Genomic DNA, 16,464 nt, shown 5'->3' with positions numbered 1-16,464 from the left:
TATTTAGTTATGATATTTTACACAATCTAATAATATTTAAATGCCACTTTTGTGTCATAACAGAATCATAAAGGCTTTTACCAGAGTGTTTAAGTGTTATGCAAGGTGAAAACAGCACATAAAAACTTCAAAGAATCCATGAAATGCTTATAGAAACAAGCTGCATTCCTTCAAGAAGCTATTTAATGTTAATATTTTTTATGATGCAGTTTAAAATGATTGTTGGTATTCATTACTCTTGTATAGTATCCATAGTACCTTAGCATGCCATATTCGCTGCTGCCAATGATACAAAAGTTTAAGGCGTGGACAAAGCTAAGCTGTGTAGCCAAAGGAGCTGGGTGCCTGGTAGCATGTTTCTTAGGCAATTTTAAAGAGGCAGGTGCAGCATTCAGTGCGGTATAGCGAGTCCACAGCTCAGATTAAAAAGCCCAATTTTAAACAGATAATCGCCGCACTCGTGGCTTATAGAGGGGGCGTGGTAATGTAACCAGAGTAGTTCCCGGGCACTTTGTGATGTGGACAGTCCTCGCTTAAGTCCACAGGTGAGTAGTCGTCCGTATCTGTAATTGATGCCGGAACCTGCTAATCGCCACACCTGAGCCACATCCCCATTATAAATAGTAGGAGCGCGAGTGTGGAGGGGAAAAGGAAAAAAAGTGAACGGAGTTTAAAGGAGAAGAAAGTGGCAGGAAGGACAAAGCCGGTGCATGACCAAGCGAAGGCACGCTCGCCGTCAAAAGAAGAAGGCAGCTGAGTAGTGAGCCCTAGTGGGGTGTTTGGCCAGCACCCGGGGCAGTCGGTAGTGGTCGCTCCTGCTGAGCGTTTAGTGAGAAGCAGGAGTGATTGGAAGGAGGATGGCTCGCCGTGGGAGTCAGGAGGCTTGGGAGGTGGATGCCCCAGCATGAGCGGCCTGGTCGCTGGGGAACCAAAGTCTCAGTCTGGGGATAGCAGAATGAAACCAGGGATCAGGAAGCCACCAGACCAGAAGGCAGAGAAGGTCAGCTACAGGTAGGGTGACTCCCCTGGTGCATAACCTGGATGGAAGAAGCAGGGGAGTCACTAGTAGAAGAATGTAGTAGGCTTTGTTTTTAAAAGGACTGCTTCCAGCCAGCTATATTTTAACCTCGTTTTTATTGGAAGTATTTTAACCTCCACATTTTTCACTTGGTTTTTATTGGATTATTCATTTATTTGAAGCACTGCACTATTTACTTGAACACTTTGTTTTGACTATTTTTAAATAAAACCACTCTTGCACTTTTTTTGCACCATAAATTATATTAATCCATCTTCTTCTTCTTTCTGCTGCTCCCGTTAGGGGTTGCCACAGTGGATCATCTTCTTCCATATCTTTCTGTCCTCTGCATCTTGTTCTGCTACACCCATCACCTGCATGTCCTCTCTCAGCACATCCATAATCCTTCTCTTAGGCCTTCCTCTTTTCCTTTTCCCTGGCAGCTCTGTCCTTAGCATCCTTTTCCCAATATACCCAGCATCTCTCCTCTGCACATGTCCAAACCAACACAATCTCGCGCCTATAACTTTTTATCCCAGCCATCCAACTTGAGCTGACCCTCTAATGTACTCATGTCTGTGCATCGGAGCTGGGGGGTCCTCTACAGCGCATCTTCAACCTAAGCCTGGAACAGGGGAGAGTCCCGAGGCTTTGGAAAACATCTTGTACCACCCCAGTCCCAAAGGTATCACGTCCTAGTGAGCTGAATGACTTTCGGCCTGTTGCTCTGACATCACATGTGATGAAGACCATGGAGAGGCTGCTGCTTCACCACCTTAGGCCACAGGTTCAACACGCCCTTGACCCTCTGCAGTTTGCATATCAGGAGAAGGTGGGAGCGGAAGATGCCATCATCTATATGCTACACCCATCCCTTTCTCACTTGGACAGAGGCAGTGGTGCTGTAAGAATTATGTTTCTAGACTTCTCTAGCGCCTTCAACACAATCCAACCTCTGCTCCTTAGGGACAAGCTGACAGAGATGGGATTAGATTCATACCTAGTGGCATGGATCGTGGACTATCTTAAAGACAGACCTCAGTATGTGCGTCTTGGGAACTGCACGTCTGACATTGTGGTCAGCAACACAGGAGCGCCACAAGGGACTGTACTTTCTCCGGTCCTGTTCAGCCTATATACATCGGACTTCCAATACAACTCGGAGTCCTGCCATGTGCAAAAGTTCGCTGATGACACTGCTATCGTGGGCTGTATCAGGAATGGGCTGGAGGAGGAGTATAGGGACCTAATCAATGACTTTGTTAAATGGTCCGACTCAAACCACCTACACCTGAACACCAGCAAAACCAAGGAGCTGGTGGTGGATTTTAGGAGGCCCAGACCCCTCATAGACCCAGTGATCATCAAAGGTGACTGTGTGCAGATGGTGCAGACCTATAAATATCTGGGAGTGCAGCTGGATGATAAATTAGACTGGACTGCCAATACTGATGCGCTGTGCAAGAAAGGACAAAGCCGGTTATACTTCCTTAGAAGGCTGGCTTCCTTCAACATCTGCAATAAGATGCTGCAGATGTTCTATCAAACAGTTGTGGCGAGCGCCCTCTTCTACGCAGTGGTGTGCTGGGGAGGCAGCATTAAGAGGAAAGACGCCTCACGCCTGGACAAACTGGTGAGGAAGGCAGGCTCTATTGTTGGCATGGAGCTGGACAGTTTAACATCTGTGGCAGAGCGAAGGGCGCTCAGCAGGCTCCTATCAATTATGGAGAATCCACTGCATCCACTAAATAATGTCATCTCCAGACAGAAGAGCAGCTTCAGCGACAGACTGCTGTCACTGTCCTGCTCCACAGACAGATTGAGGAGATCGTTCCTCCCCCAAACTATGCGACTCTTTAATTCCACCGGGGGGGGTAAACGTTAATATTTAACATTATACATAGTTATTGTCTGTTTTTTTTTTCACCTGTATTATTATCATTCTTTAATTTAATATTATTTATTGTATCAGTATGCTGCTGCTGAAGAATGTGAATTTCCCATCGGGATTAATAAAGTATCTATCTATCTATCTATCTATCTATCTATCTATCTATCTATCTATCTATCTATCTAATCCTATCCATCCTCGTCGCACAAAGTGCAAATCTTAGCATCTTTAACTCTGCTACCTCCAGCTCTGTCTACTATGTCATATAACATAGCTGGTCTGACTACCATCCTGTAGACCTTCCCTTTCACTCCTGCTGATATCCGTCTGTCACAAATTATTCCTGACACACTTCTCCACTCATTCATTCATTCATTCTCCACCATATTTGCACTCTCTTTCACCTCTCTTCCACAATCCCCATTACTCTGTACTGTTGATCCCAAGTATTTAAACTCATCCACCTTCACCAACTCTACTCCTTGCATCCTCGCCATTCCACTGACCTCCCTCTCATTTACACACATGTATTCTGTCTTGTTCCTACTGACCTTCGTTCCTCTTTTCTCTAGAGTATATCTCCACCTCTCCAGGGTCTCCTCAACCTGCTCCCTACTATAGCGTATATGCTGTTACCGTAACAGAAGTTGAAGCAATCCCTTTACTTCAAAGGGTAACTATGCTAAGCTTAAAAAGTTGGAAGGCTTGTCTCTATTGGAGTTGGATGGGGGTTGTCATTAGTCCAATCCTTGCTGAGGAATTGCAATTGCAAGAGTCTGGAAGGGAGAATAGGGTCACTCTTAAGACCCTACTACAACAAAACAGGATCCTAACAATATATGTCTATCAATATTTATCATCAATCCATGGCCAACTGACAATTGAGGAGGGGAAGACAAAACTCCAGTTTGCAACATCACTGGGGTAAATAAACCTCTGGTGGGGTCTTTGGTCAGTTATAATTCAAATTTAAATGACAAAATCAGACACAGTCCTGGTAACCTAGGCCAATTTGCCACCTACTGTACATTGTCCTGAGCATTCTGTAGTATAACTATGTTAAAAATGTCTTCTTGCGTGTGTAATCTGTGTGTGGTGTTTGATTCAGAACTGTGTTTCACTATAGATAAAAGCCACTTGAAAATCTGCATACTTTCACTTAAGAAACTATGCGTGATATCATCTACTGTTAAATTCTGCTCCGTATTTGTAATATTTTTTATTTTTATACTGTATTGAGGATTACTTGTGTTCTGTGTGTAGTGTTGTATTGACCCCCTTCTTTTTGACACCCACTGCATGCCCAAACCTACCTGGGAAGGGGTCTCTCTTTGAACTGCCTTTTCCAAGGTTTCTTCCATTTTTTTTTCCCCTACAAGGGTTTTTTTTGGGAGTTTTTCCTTGTCTTCTTAGAGAGTCAAGGCTGGGGGGCTGTCAAGAGGCAGGGCCTGTTAAAGACCATTGTGGCACTTCTTGTGTGATTTTGGGCTATACAAAAATACATTTTATTGTATAAAGGGGATTATCAGAGAAGGACTTATACAGAAAATTTCTCTATATGCAGATGATATGGTACTGTATATATCTGATTCACAAAATACAATGCCTGCAGTCCTAACAGCACCTGCAGAATTTTAGAAGATTTCTGGTCTCAGAATTTGAACAAAAGTGTGCTCTTTCCAGTGCATTTTCAAGCAAACAATGTTAGATTGGGCCTAGGGGTAAATATCACAAGTAAACATAAAGCTCTTTATCAACAAAATTTAGTTGTCTGCATGGAAAAAATTAAGCAGGACTTACATAGATGGTCTTCCCATCATCTCACTTTAGCTGGAAGAATTAATATTGTGAATTTCCCCTTGGGATTAATAAAGTTTATCTATCTATCTATCTATCTATCTATCTATCTATCTATCTATCTATCTATCTATCTATCTATCTATCTGTCTGTCTGTCTGTCTGTCTGTCTGTCTGTCTGTCTGTCGTCAAGATTAATATCCTTCCTAAGCTTCTCTTTATATTTCAAAACATTCCAGTATACCTCAATAAATCATTTTTTAAGAAATTAGATTAAACCATAACCACATTTATTTGAAATTCAAAACATCCACGTATCCAAAAGGCAACCCTACAAAGACCTAAGGAAGAACGTGGCATGGCTCTACCTAACTTTCAATTTTATTACTGGGCGGCGAATGTACAAGCTATGAAAACCTGGACATTTACACAAATAGGTGAGCATACACAGGCTTGGTTTGCAATAGAAATAAAATCTTGCAGTACTTCTTTATTATTCCTTGCTTTGTACCCCAATAAATACAAGTCATCACCAATATACTAACAATTCAATAGTGCTTCACTCAGAATATGGAACCAATGTAGGAAGTATTTTAAGATAGGGAAGCTTTTATTGGTGGCACCTCTGCATGAGAACCACCTTTTTCCACCCTCTCAGACGTATGCAATTTTAATGTCTGGAAAACATTTGGGATTAAATCGGCATCCTACGAACAATTACACTCCAAATTTAAATTTCCAGCAACACATTTCTTTCACAACCTTCAAGTTAGAAATTTTGTTAAACAAAACCTGCCCAATTTCCGTCACCTCCCACCTACCTCTATACCAGAAGAAATTTTGATCAGTCTTGAGGACTCTAACAGCATTTCTGTAATATATAAAAACATTTTAAAGTCCCTCCCTTTCAAAGATCCCAGAGTACAGTGGGAAAAGAATCACTCACTCAATATCTCAGAAAAGGAATGGAAGGCAGTCATGCGCAGAATTCACTCAAGCTCCATATGCGTAAAGCATACAATTATTCAATTTAAAATTATATATCAAGCACATCTCTCGCGTTTAAAATTGTCCAAAATGTTTCCCAGGCAAGATCCAACCTGCAAACGTTGCAGTCAAGTTCCAGCCTCACTGGAACATATGTTTTGGGTGTGCACCAAATTAACATCATTTTGGACAAACATTTTTAAATTCCTCTCAGACAGCCTGGGTGTCACAATCCTTCCTAATCCACTAACAGCTGTATTTGGTGTACTTCCAGATGGGCTTAAAGTGGAGAAGGACAAACAAATTGTAATTGCCTTTACTACACTATTGGCACGTAGACTTACCTTGCTCAACTAGAAGAATCCTAACTCACCTTTTTTTAAATCAGCGGGTAACTGATGTTATATATTATCTAAAATTGGAAACAAAACAAATTCTCACTTAAAGGATCTGTACAAAACTTTTTCAAAACCTGGCAGGATCTGATAAATAACATTTCAGAATAAGCATTTAAATTGAGAAAGTGAATTCTCTCCCCTCTTTTTCTATTCTATCTATTTTTATTTATTTTTTTATTTACATATTTTTACTATTCTTAAAGTGCTACCCTGCTGACCTGTCTTTCTTTTTTATGGGTGGGGGTTGATTTGTTTCAAATCAGTTTTGTTAAACTTGACTTGCATGTATTGAATGTTTTTTGATTTAATAAAATTAAATATATATATATCCTTGAAGTTATTATGTGGTAAATTCCATTTTGTTTATATATTTTGATAAACTGTGGTGTCAAACAGAGCTTGCTGTTCAAGCATATAACCTTTGGGCTCAAGTGTTTAGTTGTTTTGCACCTAACTGTTGGAATTCACTCCCATAAACATCACACAGTTGTAGACTTTTGACATGTTTAAATCAAGGATTAAGCCATTTTTCCTCGATCAAGTTTTTATTTCCATTTACGCATTTGTGTTGACTCACCTTTTTATGTGATTTATGTCCTGTTTTGTTAGTTATGTTAAATATACTGTATTTAGACCTTTGTTTAACTTTCTTCCCTGCAGGGAGTGGAACGAATCAACTTGCCAGGTCTTAAGAATCTCCGTACTGCTCGTTTACTTCAAGAAAGAATGGTGTTGACAATTGAGCCTGGCATTTATTTTATTGACCATGTTTTGGACAAAGCTCTAGCTGACCCCACTCAGAGCTGTTTTATTAAAAATGAAGTTCTACAACGTTTCCGGGGATTTGGAGGAGTAAGTCATTTCATTAGTCACCCAAAATATGATACATATTTGCCTTTTAACACTTCTAAACAAAAAATCATAACTTTTCAAAATCAACATACCATAGTAACACAATATTGCCACTTAAGAACTTGGATTCCATTTCAGCCTCAATAGTTGTTTATAGTTAGTATGTTCTTAATATTTTTGCATATGGGTTCTTCGCATAGTCCAGAAACCTGCAGGTGGATTAATTGTGTGGGTTAGTCATTTTGCTATAGATTAGGGGTGCTTTAAACATTTTTTGAACTTTTTTTTTGTTTCTTGCTGCTGGCAGGAGCATCTCATTTTAACTATCCTTACAACCAGTTCTGAAAAATTCGTATTCATGTTATAAAGAAGAAGCAGACATAGACAACTGAGGTATCTACTTGTACTATGTTACTACCATCATCAAACCTTTGAAGGATTTGGTAACAGAGATAATCACACTCTAAAATAATCTGACAACATCAACATTTAACAATTTGCAGTAAATGCTTCTTTAATTTGATATTTTTCTCCTACTGTTGCTTGTTCTCTGCCTGCCAACTATCAAAATGGTTATCCTGCATAATCAAATGACTAGGCAAGCATACCCAGACACTAATAGGGTCAAGGTGTCATGGAGGTAGCATTCAATTATGACACAAAGAGATTAGCAGTTCTGCAACCACATGGAAAGCGAAGACCAACCAGGATGAGTGATTCTATGCAGTTTTCATAAAATTCAAAATATTTACAGACTTCAGAATCACAAGATAGCCTAGTGCAATGGTTTGCAAAATCTATGCTAGACCTTAGAAAACTAGTTTGGTACCCAGGTAGGTGTCTTTTAGAGAAATAGTGTGCACCCTTGGCATGGCGCTGGAGGAGACTTCAGACCAGACAGGTAGAGATAGGTGGGTCATGGTATCAAGGAGGAGGTTGAAAGCATCTGGATTGGGAGGAGAGAGCAGTGGGAGACACCTCAGCACCACACTGAAACAGTGTGAGGTTTTTTTTAGGGTGGCTGGAGTGCCAGTCTTGCCACAAATTCTCAAGATTTCCCTGTAAATTGGAGGACCTGCTTGCAGGGCTGGATGCAGATTAATGTCCTACCCAGGACAAAGCAATTGCAGGTTAAGGGCCTTGCTCAAGGACCCAACGTAGTAGAGTCATTTCTGGCATTTTCGGGATTCAAACTGGCAACCTTCTGATTACTATTGCAAATCCCTAGCCTCAGAGCCACCACTCCGTCCTATGATCACAACTTAAAAGATGTACACTGTCTGGAGGGTATCAACCTCTTAATTTGAAGTTTCAGACTGTTGTCAGGTCCTTGCGGATCTAGATGGTGTCTCTGGAGATTCTGATGTTGTACACAGGCATAAGGAGCCCCAGTGGGCCACCTCAAAACCAATTCCCAGAAAGAGAAAAGAGGTAGTGTTAATTAGGGAGTGATTCATTAGGGGGATTGAAGTGCAGTTTTGCTCCAGAGACAGAGAGTCTTGCACGGTGTGTTATCTTCTGGCTGCACCAGGTGGGAGACTTCTCTGCATGGCTTAATAGGCTCTTGGCAAAAGTAGGGGTGGATCCAGTTGTCATTGTCCAAATTGGAACAAATGACATATGTAGTGGAAGTCTGTGAGTCTGCAATCCAAATTTAAAGACTGGTGCCAGGCTAAGGAACAGAACTGACAAGGTAGTCTTCCGTGTTCTGCCTGTGCAACATACCAGACCAGGTAAGACTGGGAAGATTAGAAAGCTTAATGTGTGAATCTCAAATCTTGGTGTACAGTAGAAGAATATAGATTTATGGGGCACTGGGACTACTTTTGAAACAAATGAGACTTATTCTGACGAGACAGGTTACACCTGAACTGGAGGGGCACCAGTGTGTTGCGGAAGGTATATGTGTGGGTTAGTCAAAGATTGTTTAAACTAGGGAATGGGGGGCAGGGAGTTTAGGGCAGTTTAGGTTTAGAATTGTATGTGATAGAACAAACAGTAGTTTAAAAATGCATAGTAATGTAAATTCCAACTCATCAATTTAAATCAGTAACACGTTAAAAATAGCTTGCCTTAATGCTAGAATGCTGGGAGTTCCAGGTGATTTACAATGCACTAATCAATTAACATCATCTTTCAATCAGTTTGCAAAAATATCTGAAGTTACTCATGGATTTGTTGCCAATTGAATTTCAATGTAAATAAATATAAAGTGTTACAAATAGGAAGTAAAACTGTTAGATTTGAATAAACAGTTGGAAGTGTGAAGGTTGTTGATTATTCTTGGTTTATTGAATTTTTTTGTTATATTTCAAATATTACTTTTCATATTATGTTGGTAATTGTATTTTGCTTTGTTCCGCCTATGTTGTATTTATCTAATATTGTAATGTATATTAATGTTGTGGTGGTGTTGCATTATATTACTGTTATTGGTAGGTTGAAATGTTGACAGATTTGGTGCTCTTACAACTCACTGAAAAAGTGCTGTATGCTTCCTGAAAAGTTATTTAAATGAAAAGCAATTGTCCCATGTATATCTGCATGCCTTATGTCATATGTCATCAAGTAATGCAAAGCAAGTGTGAAAAGAGATATTCTTATTCTCAAAGATATTCTAAAATGGCCTGGACACATTTGTTGATACTTTTAGAAAAGATAAATAGTTGGATTAGAGTAATTTTTTCAAACTGTTTTCTTTAATTAGAATCACACATCTCCAGTTGTACAGTTTTTGAGCCTATTTTAAATGGAGAAAACTAGTCACTCTGCTGTTTGGTATAATCATGTGTACCACACTGAACATGGACCAGGGAAAGCTAAGGACATAGTTGTCTAAGGAAATTGTAAAGAAAAATATAGACAAGCATGTTAAAGGAAATGGCTAGAAAATCATCTCCAAAATGCTTGATATTCCTGTGATAGCTGTTGCAAATATTGTTAAATAACTTAAGGTTCTTTGGACTTTAGCCAACTTCCCTGGATGTGGTCGCAAGAGGAAATCAACCCCAGAATGGGCAGAAGGAAAGGGAGAATGGTAGACAAAAAGCTAAGGACCAATTACAAAGAGATACAAGCTGAACTCAATTTCAAGGTCCATCAGTGTGTGATCCCTCCATCCATTGTCCATGTCCTTTGGACAGATGAGAAAAACTGGAGCTTTTTTTAAAGTCCAATAACTATTTGTCCACAGACAAAAAATGAAGTTTTCAAAGAAAAGAACACCACACATTCTGTGAAACATGGATGAGGCTTGGTTATAATGTGCACCTTTGCTACATCTAACATGAGGAGCCTTGAGTCTTTCTCGCATATTTGTTAAACTAGGGGGCTCTGCCCCCTGCTCGCTTCGCTCACCCACCCCGGTTTGGTTTACCGGATATACAATTTAAAGAGATTGTTATTTTCATTGGAATTATTACATATGCATTATTTTCACTTTTACTTTAAAACTTTTGTACAAAAAAAAAAAATACTTGTCCTTTATTTCTGGCCCCGGGCATATTTAAATCTCTTTCTCACAGGACGTATAACGCTGCTCGCGTTGTGAAGGGGGGGGGAGGCTGAACACACATTAAGGAGAAGTGGTTACATCATCTGCTGGCTTGCTGCGTGTTCTGCTTGTCACTTGCCATTGTTTTAAGAGCTGGGAGCACATGAAGTGTGTCTGCCAAAAGCATTCCAACAACTGCTAGGTTAGATGTTCGTGAACTTGTTTTAAATGTTGTCTCACGGACGTCAAATTGTCTTCAAGTCTTGTCTCCCTCCTAAGATTTTTTTTTTATAATAGAGAGATACGGAATAAACAATGATGGGTGCCAGTTACTTTTACCAGTTTTGAGTTATTTTAGAGACAGTTGTTTTTTGTTTTTTTTTCTTTTTTCGTGGCAGTTGTGAGGTACCAACAAATTTCTCCAAGTTTCTTTTCTTCCATGTCTGTTTGTTTAGTGTCTGTGTGAACAGGACCAACAGATGATGCAGCTTAGGACTGTTCCCAGCAGTTTAAAGAGAGAAACTTCAGATATGACTGTTTAGTTTTTGGTTTGTGTGTTTTTCAATTTGCAGTATGTTTTGTGGATATCCTGGTTTTAACCCTGCTTCACTTAAAAGGTACTGTTAATTGGATTTATTTTGTGATATTTTTAGCTCCTTTGTTCTTGCCCTGCTTTTTCTATGTTCTTTTTTTCTTTCTTTTTTTTTGGAAAATGAATAAGTTCTTTAAATATAAAGAAAAGGTTTTTATTGGTTTTTCACTCCTTCACTATGGAGAGATTTAGCTTTAAAAAGCTTTAGCCCCATTTTTAGGCCTGTTTAGTCCTGGAAGTCTGCCTTTTGAGTTTGGGATTAAATTGCTAGGGGTGAGGCCTAATTGTTGGTCAGCACTATAAAAAGTGGGTTTTGTTGTATTTTTGACCTGCATGCTCTTTTTGTGTTTTTTTTTTTTTGTTTGTTTTTTTTTTTTTTTTGACCAGCAGAATTCATAATAATGAAAAGGGACAAGAAGGTGTGGACTCTTCATTCTCTATATACCTGCAGTGTATAGAAATGATCAAGAATGCTAACAGGATGTTAGGTTACATAGCACAATGTGTGGAGTCAAGTCAAGTTATGTTAAGTAATGCACTAGTGAAGCCTCACCTGAAGTACTCAAGAGAAAATGGAAACACAGATTGAGATGTGTTAACACTATAATTACCGGAGCCTATGAAAAAACTCGTAGATCCGGCCCACCTTAAAACACTTCTTAAATCTGTTCACACCTCTCCGCCAGCATCTTTTGTCCTCTAAATGTGCTGATAAAGACAAGCTGCCAGCAGCCGGCTATTCCATCCCCCCACCAACTTGGAACGTGCACAAACTTTTCCCAGCTCATGCCTTGATTGATTATCTGGGAGTGAAGTGGAGTTTTAGAGTGGAGATAATAGATCATTATTTGGAACACACACATTTCATGTGTGTTCCGTTTCTACAGTAATCTGTGTAAACACATTGTTAAAACAGAAACTTTTTCATATTTTAGTAATAAATGTTACAAAATGTAGGCATAAACTATAGAATATGATCAAATAAACACTTTCACAAAAGCTTCAAGGATGATACAACAGTTTCCATGGCGTAGCGCGCTAAGATTTGCCTCTCAGAGCGCAGCAGCTTTGCCGTGCCTCACAGACCTTAGTTCAATTCCCTGCTGGGGATAAAGTGTTACTTTTTTTTTTTCTCTTTTTAACCTCAAACAGACATAAAATTTATAAATTGGTATGCACTGTCAGTTAATGAGATCGTGTTATTTTCATGTGGGATGCTCCTTTTAAAATATTTTTTAACAATTGAGACTGCAATTAACATGAACAACTTTCCTTATAACTGTTATTTTTAAGATCCATAACACACAGACAGACAGAGCACTGCGTAATAGAGAGACAGACAGGCAGAGATATATAAGTAAACAGGGAAGGCACATGTACTGAAAGAAAAAAAAGATCAACATGTGCGTTGATCCTGCTGCACTGAATAAGCTCACGCGCTCTAACATCACCCCTCCCCCCATGTGACTCTCTAAGTAACAGCACAGGTATAGACGCAAACCAAGTGCATGTGTTTACTGTATAATATTAACAAAAAGAGCAGCTTACTACTGAAAACGCAAATATAGGAGTGAGTGGGGAGCGAACCGGGGACTCTTGATCACACTTGGTTTGCGTCTGTACCTGTGCTGTTACTTAGAGAGTCACATGGGGGGAGGGGTGATGTTAGAGCGCATGAGCTTCTTCAGTGCAGCAGGAACAACGCACATGTTGATCTTTTTTTTCTTTCAGTACATGTGCCTTCCCTGTTTACTTATATATCTCTGCCTGTCTGTCTCTCTATTACGCAGTGCTCTGTCTGTCTGTGTGTTATGGATCTTAAAAATAAGTTATGACAGTTGTTCATGTTAATTGCAGTCTCAATTGTTAAAAAAAATATTTTAAAAGGAGCATCCCACATGAAAATATAACGATCTCATTAACTTGACAGTGCATACCAATTTATAAATTTTATGTCTGTTTGAGGTTAAAAAGAAAAAAAAAAAGTAACACTTTATCCCCAGCGGGGAATCGAACTAAGGTCTGTGAGGTACGGCAAAGCTGCTGCGCTCTGAGAGGCAAATCTTGGCGCACTACACCACGGAAACTGTTGTATCATCCTTGAAGCTTTTGTGAAAGTGTTTATTTGATCTTTGGAACTCAGGCTTTATATATTCTATAGTTTATGCCTACATTTTGTAACATTTATTACTAAAATATGAAAAAGTTTCTGTTTTAACAATGTGTTTACACAGATTACTGTAGAAACGGAACACACATGAAATGCGTGTGTTCCAAATAACGATCTATTATTTCCACTCTAAAACTCCAGTTCAGTCACTCCCAGATAATCAATCAAGGCATGAGCTGGGAGAAGTTCGTGCATGTTCTAAGTCGGAGGGGGGATGGAATAATTGGCTGCTGGCAGCTTGTCTTTATCAGCACATTTAGAGGACAAAAGACGCTGGCGGAGAGGTGTGAACGGATTTAAGAAGCGATTTAAGGTGGGCCGGATCTACAAGTTTTCTCGTAGGCTCTGGTAATTCTAGTGTTAAGGGCAAGGTTCACACAAGTAATCATAGACACATGGAATCATTTACCAGCAAGTGTGGTAGAGAGTGGTACCTCAGGGATTTTCAAAAGCTGACCTTATTTTGAAGAAATAAGGTGAATAGGTCACATTCCAAGTTCCTTGAATCCATTTCAGTAGCCATTGATTGATGCACCAGATCCTTTTGGCTCCTCCTGCAGTTATTCTGGAGGGTTCATGGAAGTATGATCAACCAGTCTAGATGTGTTTTGTGGACTTGAAAAAGGCTTTGGGCTGTGTCCCTCTGGGTTTCCTGTGCAGGGTGCTTTAGGTGTATGGGGTACCAGGCCAGCTGTTGTTGTCCTTGTACAACCAGAGGAAAAGCTTGGTTCATATTACTGGCAGTAAGTCAGTTTTGTTCCCGGTGGGTTTAGTATTCCGCCCAGGCTGCCCTTTTTTGATGATTCTGTTCATAATTTTTATGGACAGAATTTCAAGATGCTGCCAAGGAGTGGAAGGTGTTCAGTTAATTGGACTCAGGATCACATCTCTGCTTTTTGCTGATAAAGTGGTCTTGCTGGCTTTATTGGTTTTGTGACCATAGACGTGTACTGGGATGCTTTGCAGCTGAGTATGAAGCAGCCAGGATGATGATCACCATCTCCTAGTCTAAGGTCATGGTTCACAGCTGTGAAAGAGTGGAGTGCCCTCTTGAAATTGGGGATGAGGTACTGCCTCAAGTGTAAGAGTTTAAGTATCTTGGGATCTTGTTCACAAGTGAAACAAGATCAACAGCTGGATAGGAGCAGCATCTGTAGTAATGCGGATGTTATACTAGTTAATCTTAGTAAAGTGGGAGGTAAGACAAAACGAAGAACTCTTGATTTATTAGTCAATCTACGTTCCTACCCTCACCTATAGTTGCAAGCTGTGTTAGTGACCAAAAGAACTAGATATTCAGGAGGAGTTCAAAGTAGAGACACTGTTCTTCTGCATCAAAAGGAGCCACTTGAGATGGTTCGGGTATCTGATTAGAATGCCTCCTGTACACCTCCCTGGGGAGGTGTTTTGGGCATGTACAACAAGAAGGAGGCCTCAGGACAGACCCTGGACATGCTGGAGATATTATATCTCTCAGATGACATGGGAGCACCTTGGTATTCCCATGGAGATGGTGGAGAAAAGAGATGTCTTGCTTAGACTGTTCTGCCATGACCCAGACCTGGATAAGCAACAGAAAATGTAAGGTAAAATGGGATTAGCAAGCTTGTTGCGCCAAATGGCCTGTTCTCACCATAATTATTCTAGTCTTTTAAATAGACCAAAGAGGTTTAATTTCTGTAGGTTGTAAGAGTAGGGCAAACATTTTAGTCTAGAGATGCACTTCGGTGCAAATTTTGAAGCTGTGAGAGTTTTAAATAAAAATACTTTTCATATTGCTTTATAATTTTTTGCATTTTTTTTTTGTTGAGAAATATGTCATACATTGACATTTAGCGCTGCTGCTTATAATATTGTGATGAACTATGCTCTGTGCTTTATGTTACAGTTGTTGTATGACTGTAAAACCTAGCAGCTGTGGTGCATAATACATTTCACTCATTATAGTGCGACAAATAATAATTTTAAATTAATGTATTAACACACAATTACAATAATAATTTTAAGCATTCATTTGAGATTGGTATCTGTTAATGAATACAATACTTTTTACTTTTCCTGTTGCAGGTGCGTATTGAGGATGACATTGCAGTTACCAGTACTGGGATGGAACTATTAACCTGTGTTCCTCGCACCGTTGAAGAAATTGAGGCCTTCATGGCAGATGCAGTCAAGGCTTCAAAGGATTTTGATCACCTTGTCAGCAAAAAACTTTAAATTCTGCCAAATGAATGGGCAGTTTTATTATTATCTTTATAACAAGGAAAAAGGAGTACCAAAGATTAAATTAAATGTGCTTAAGCAAAAAATATTCAATAATGAATAAACTTGCAGAGTTTGCTTATAATCTATGTGATTTACAATAGATCTGTTTTTCCCAAGTGTCAGAAAAGTAAGTCATTTGATCACTAAATAAAAACAATACCACGAATCAGCAGTTGGCAGGAATCATCTAACTGATTTACCTATTTTTCTTTGACTGCACTCAACTTAATGAAATGCTGAATAGTATTCTGCTTTTATAATAAACCTAAATAATCATTTAATATCTAAATGAATGAAGTTATCTGTTAAAATATGTCAACTGATTTTAATAAATAAACATGCATTACTTTAAATATATCTGTGTCCAAATTTTAATTAAAAACTGGTTCCTTATAATGGGAGATGATAAAGGATCACCTTATGGAGAATATGAACACAATGAATGTCACTATGCAATCTAATATTACAGAACTATGAACAGAAATCTCCAGTATTAAATCACTTAAATCCCAAGTTATAAAAGAGAAAGTGGAGCTTTGCACAATTAGATTGCCACACTTAAAGTTAATAAACTAAGAAGATTGTTGAGCCACAAGAATTTGCAAATTATAGACTGGATGAAAATAGACTAATGAAAGGTGGCTTGTTTAAAAATTCATATAATTACTTTTTTAATAAAGGATTGGCCATAGTGCTTTTCAGTTTTAAATGGCAGTACTGTGCAAACTGAAATAGTCTTAAGAAATCTTCTGACCACTTGCTCGCACAATCAAGCCCCGAATTCTTATTGTCTGGTTCTTAAGGTATGTGAGTAGACAACGCATGTTGGCAGAGGCCCATAAACATCCAATTTTTCTGGACAACTCGATGGTGACATTCCATAAAATAAAGGTGATGAATCCAGTTATCAGGAAGGTGAAAGAAGTGGTTTACAGTGGGGCAAAAAAGTATTTAGTCAGCCACCAATTGTGCAAGTTCTCCCACTTAAAAAGATGAGAGAG

At 39.2% G+C, this 16,464-nt stretch overlaps 1 protein-coding gene across 1 annotated transcript in view; it reads left to right on the top strand.

Annotated features, from left to right (window-relative positions):
* The window catches only part of pepd (peptidase D), a 347,373-nt gene extending 331,557 nt beyond the window's left edge, over window positions 1–15,816 (top strand). Inside the window, exons 14-15 of the mRNA XM_051931543.1 lie at window positions 6,752–6,943; window positions 15,266–15,816. Of these exons, the coding sequence (XP_051787503.1) occupies window positions 6,752–6,943; window positions 15,266–15,415 (342 nt within the window). The 3' untranslated portion in view covers window positions 15,416–15,816. The remainder of the gene's footprint in view (window positions 1–6,751; window positions 6,944–15,265) is intronic.
* Window positions 15,817–16,464: the final 648 nt, after the last annotated feature.

The sequence above is a fragment of the Erpetoichthys calabaricus genome, chromosome 9 (assembly GCF_900747795.2).
Source record: "Erpetoichthys calabaricus chromosome 9, fErpCal1.3, whole genome shotgun sequence".
NCBI lineage: Eukaryota > Metazoa > Chordata > Cladistia > Polypteriformes > Polypteridae > Erpetoichthys > Erpetoichthys calabaricus.
Note: the sequence above shows the minus strand (reverse complement) of the source record. Positions and strands in the feature narration are given on the sequence as shown.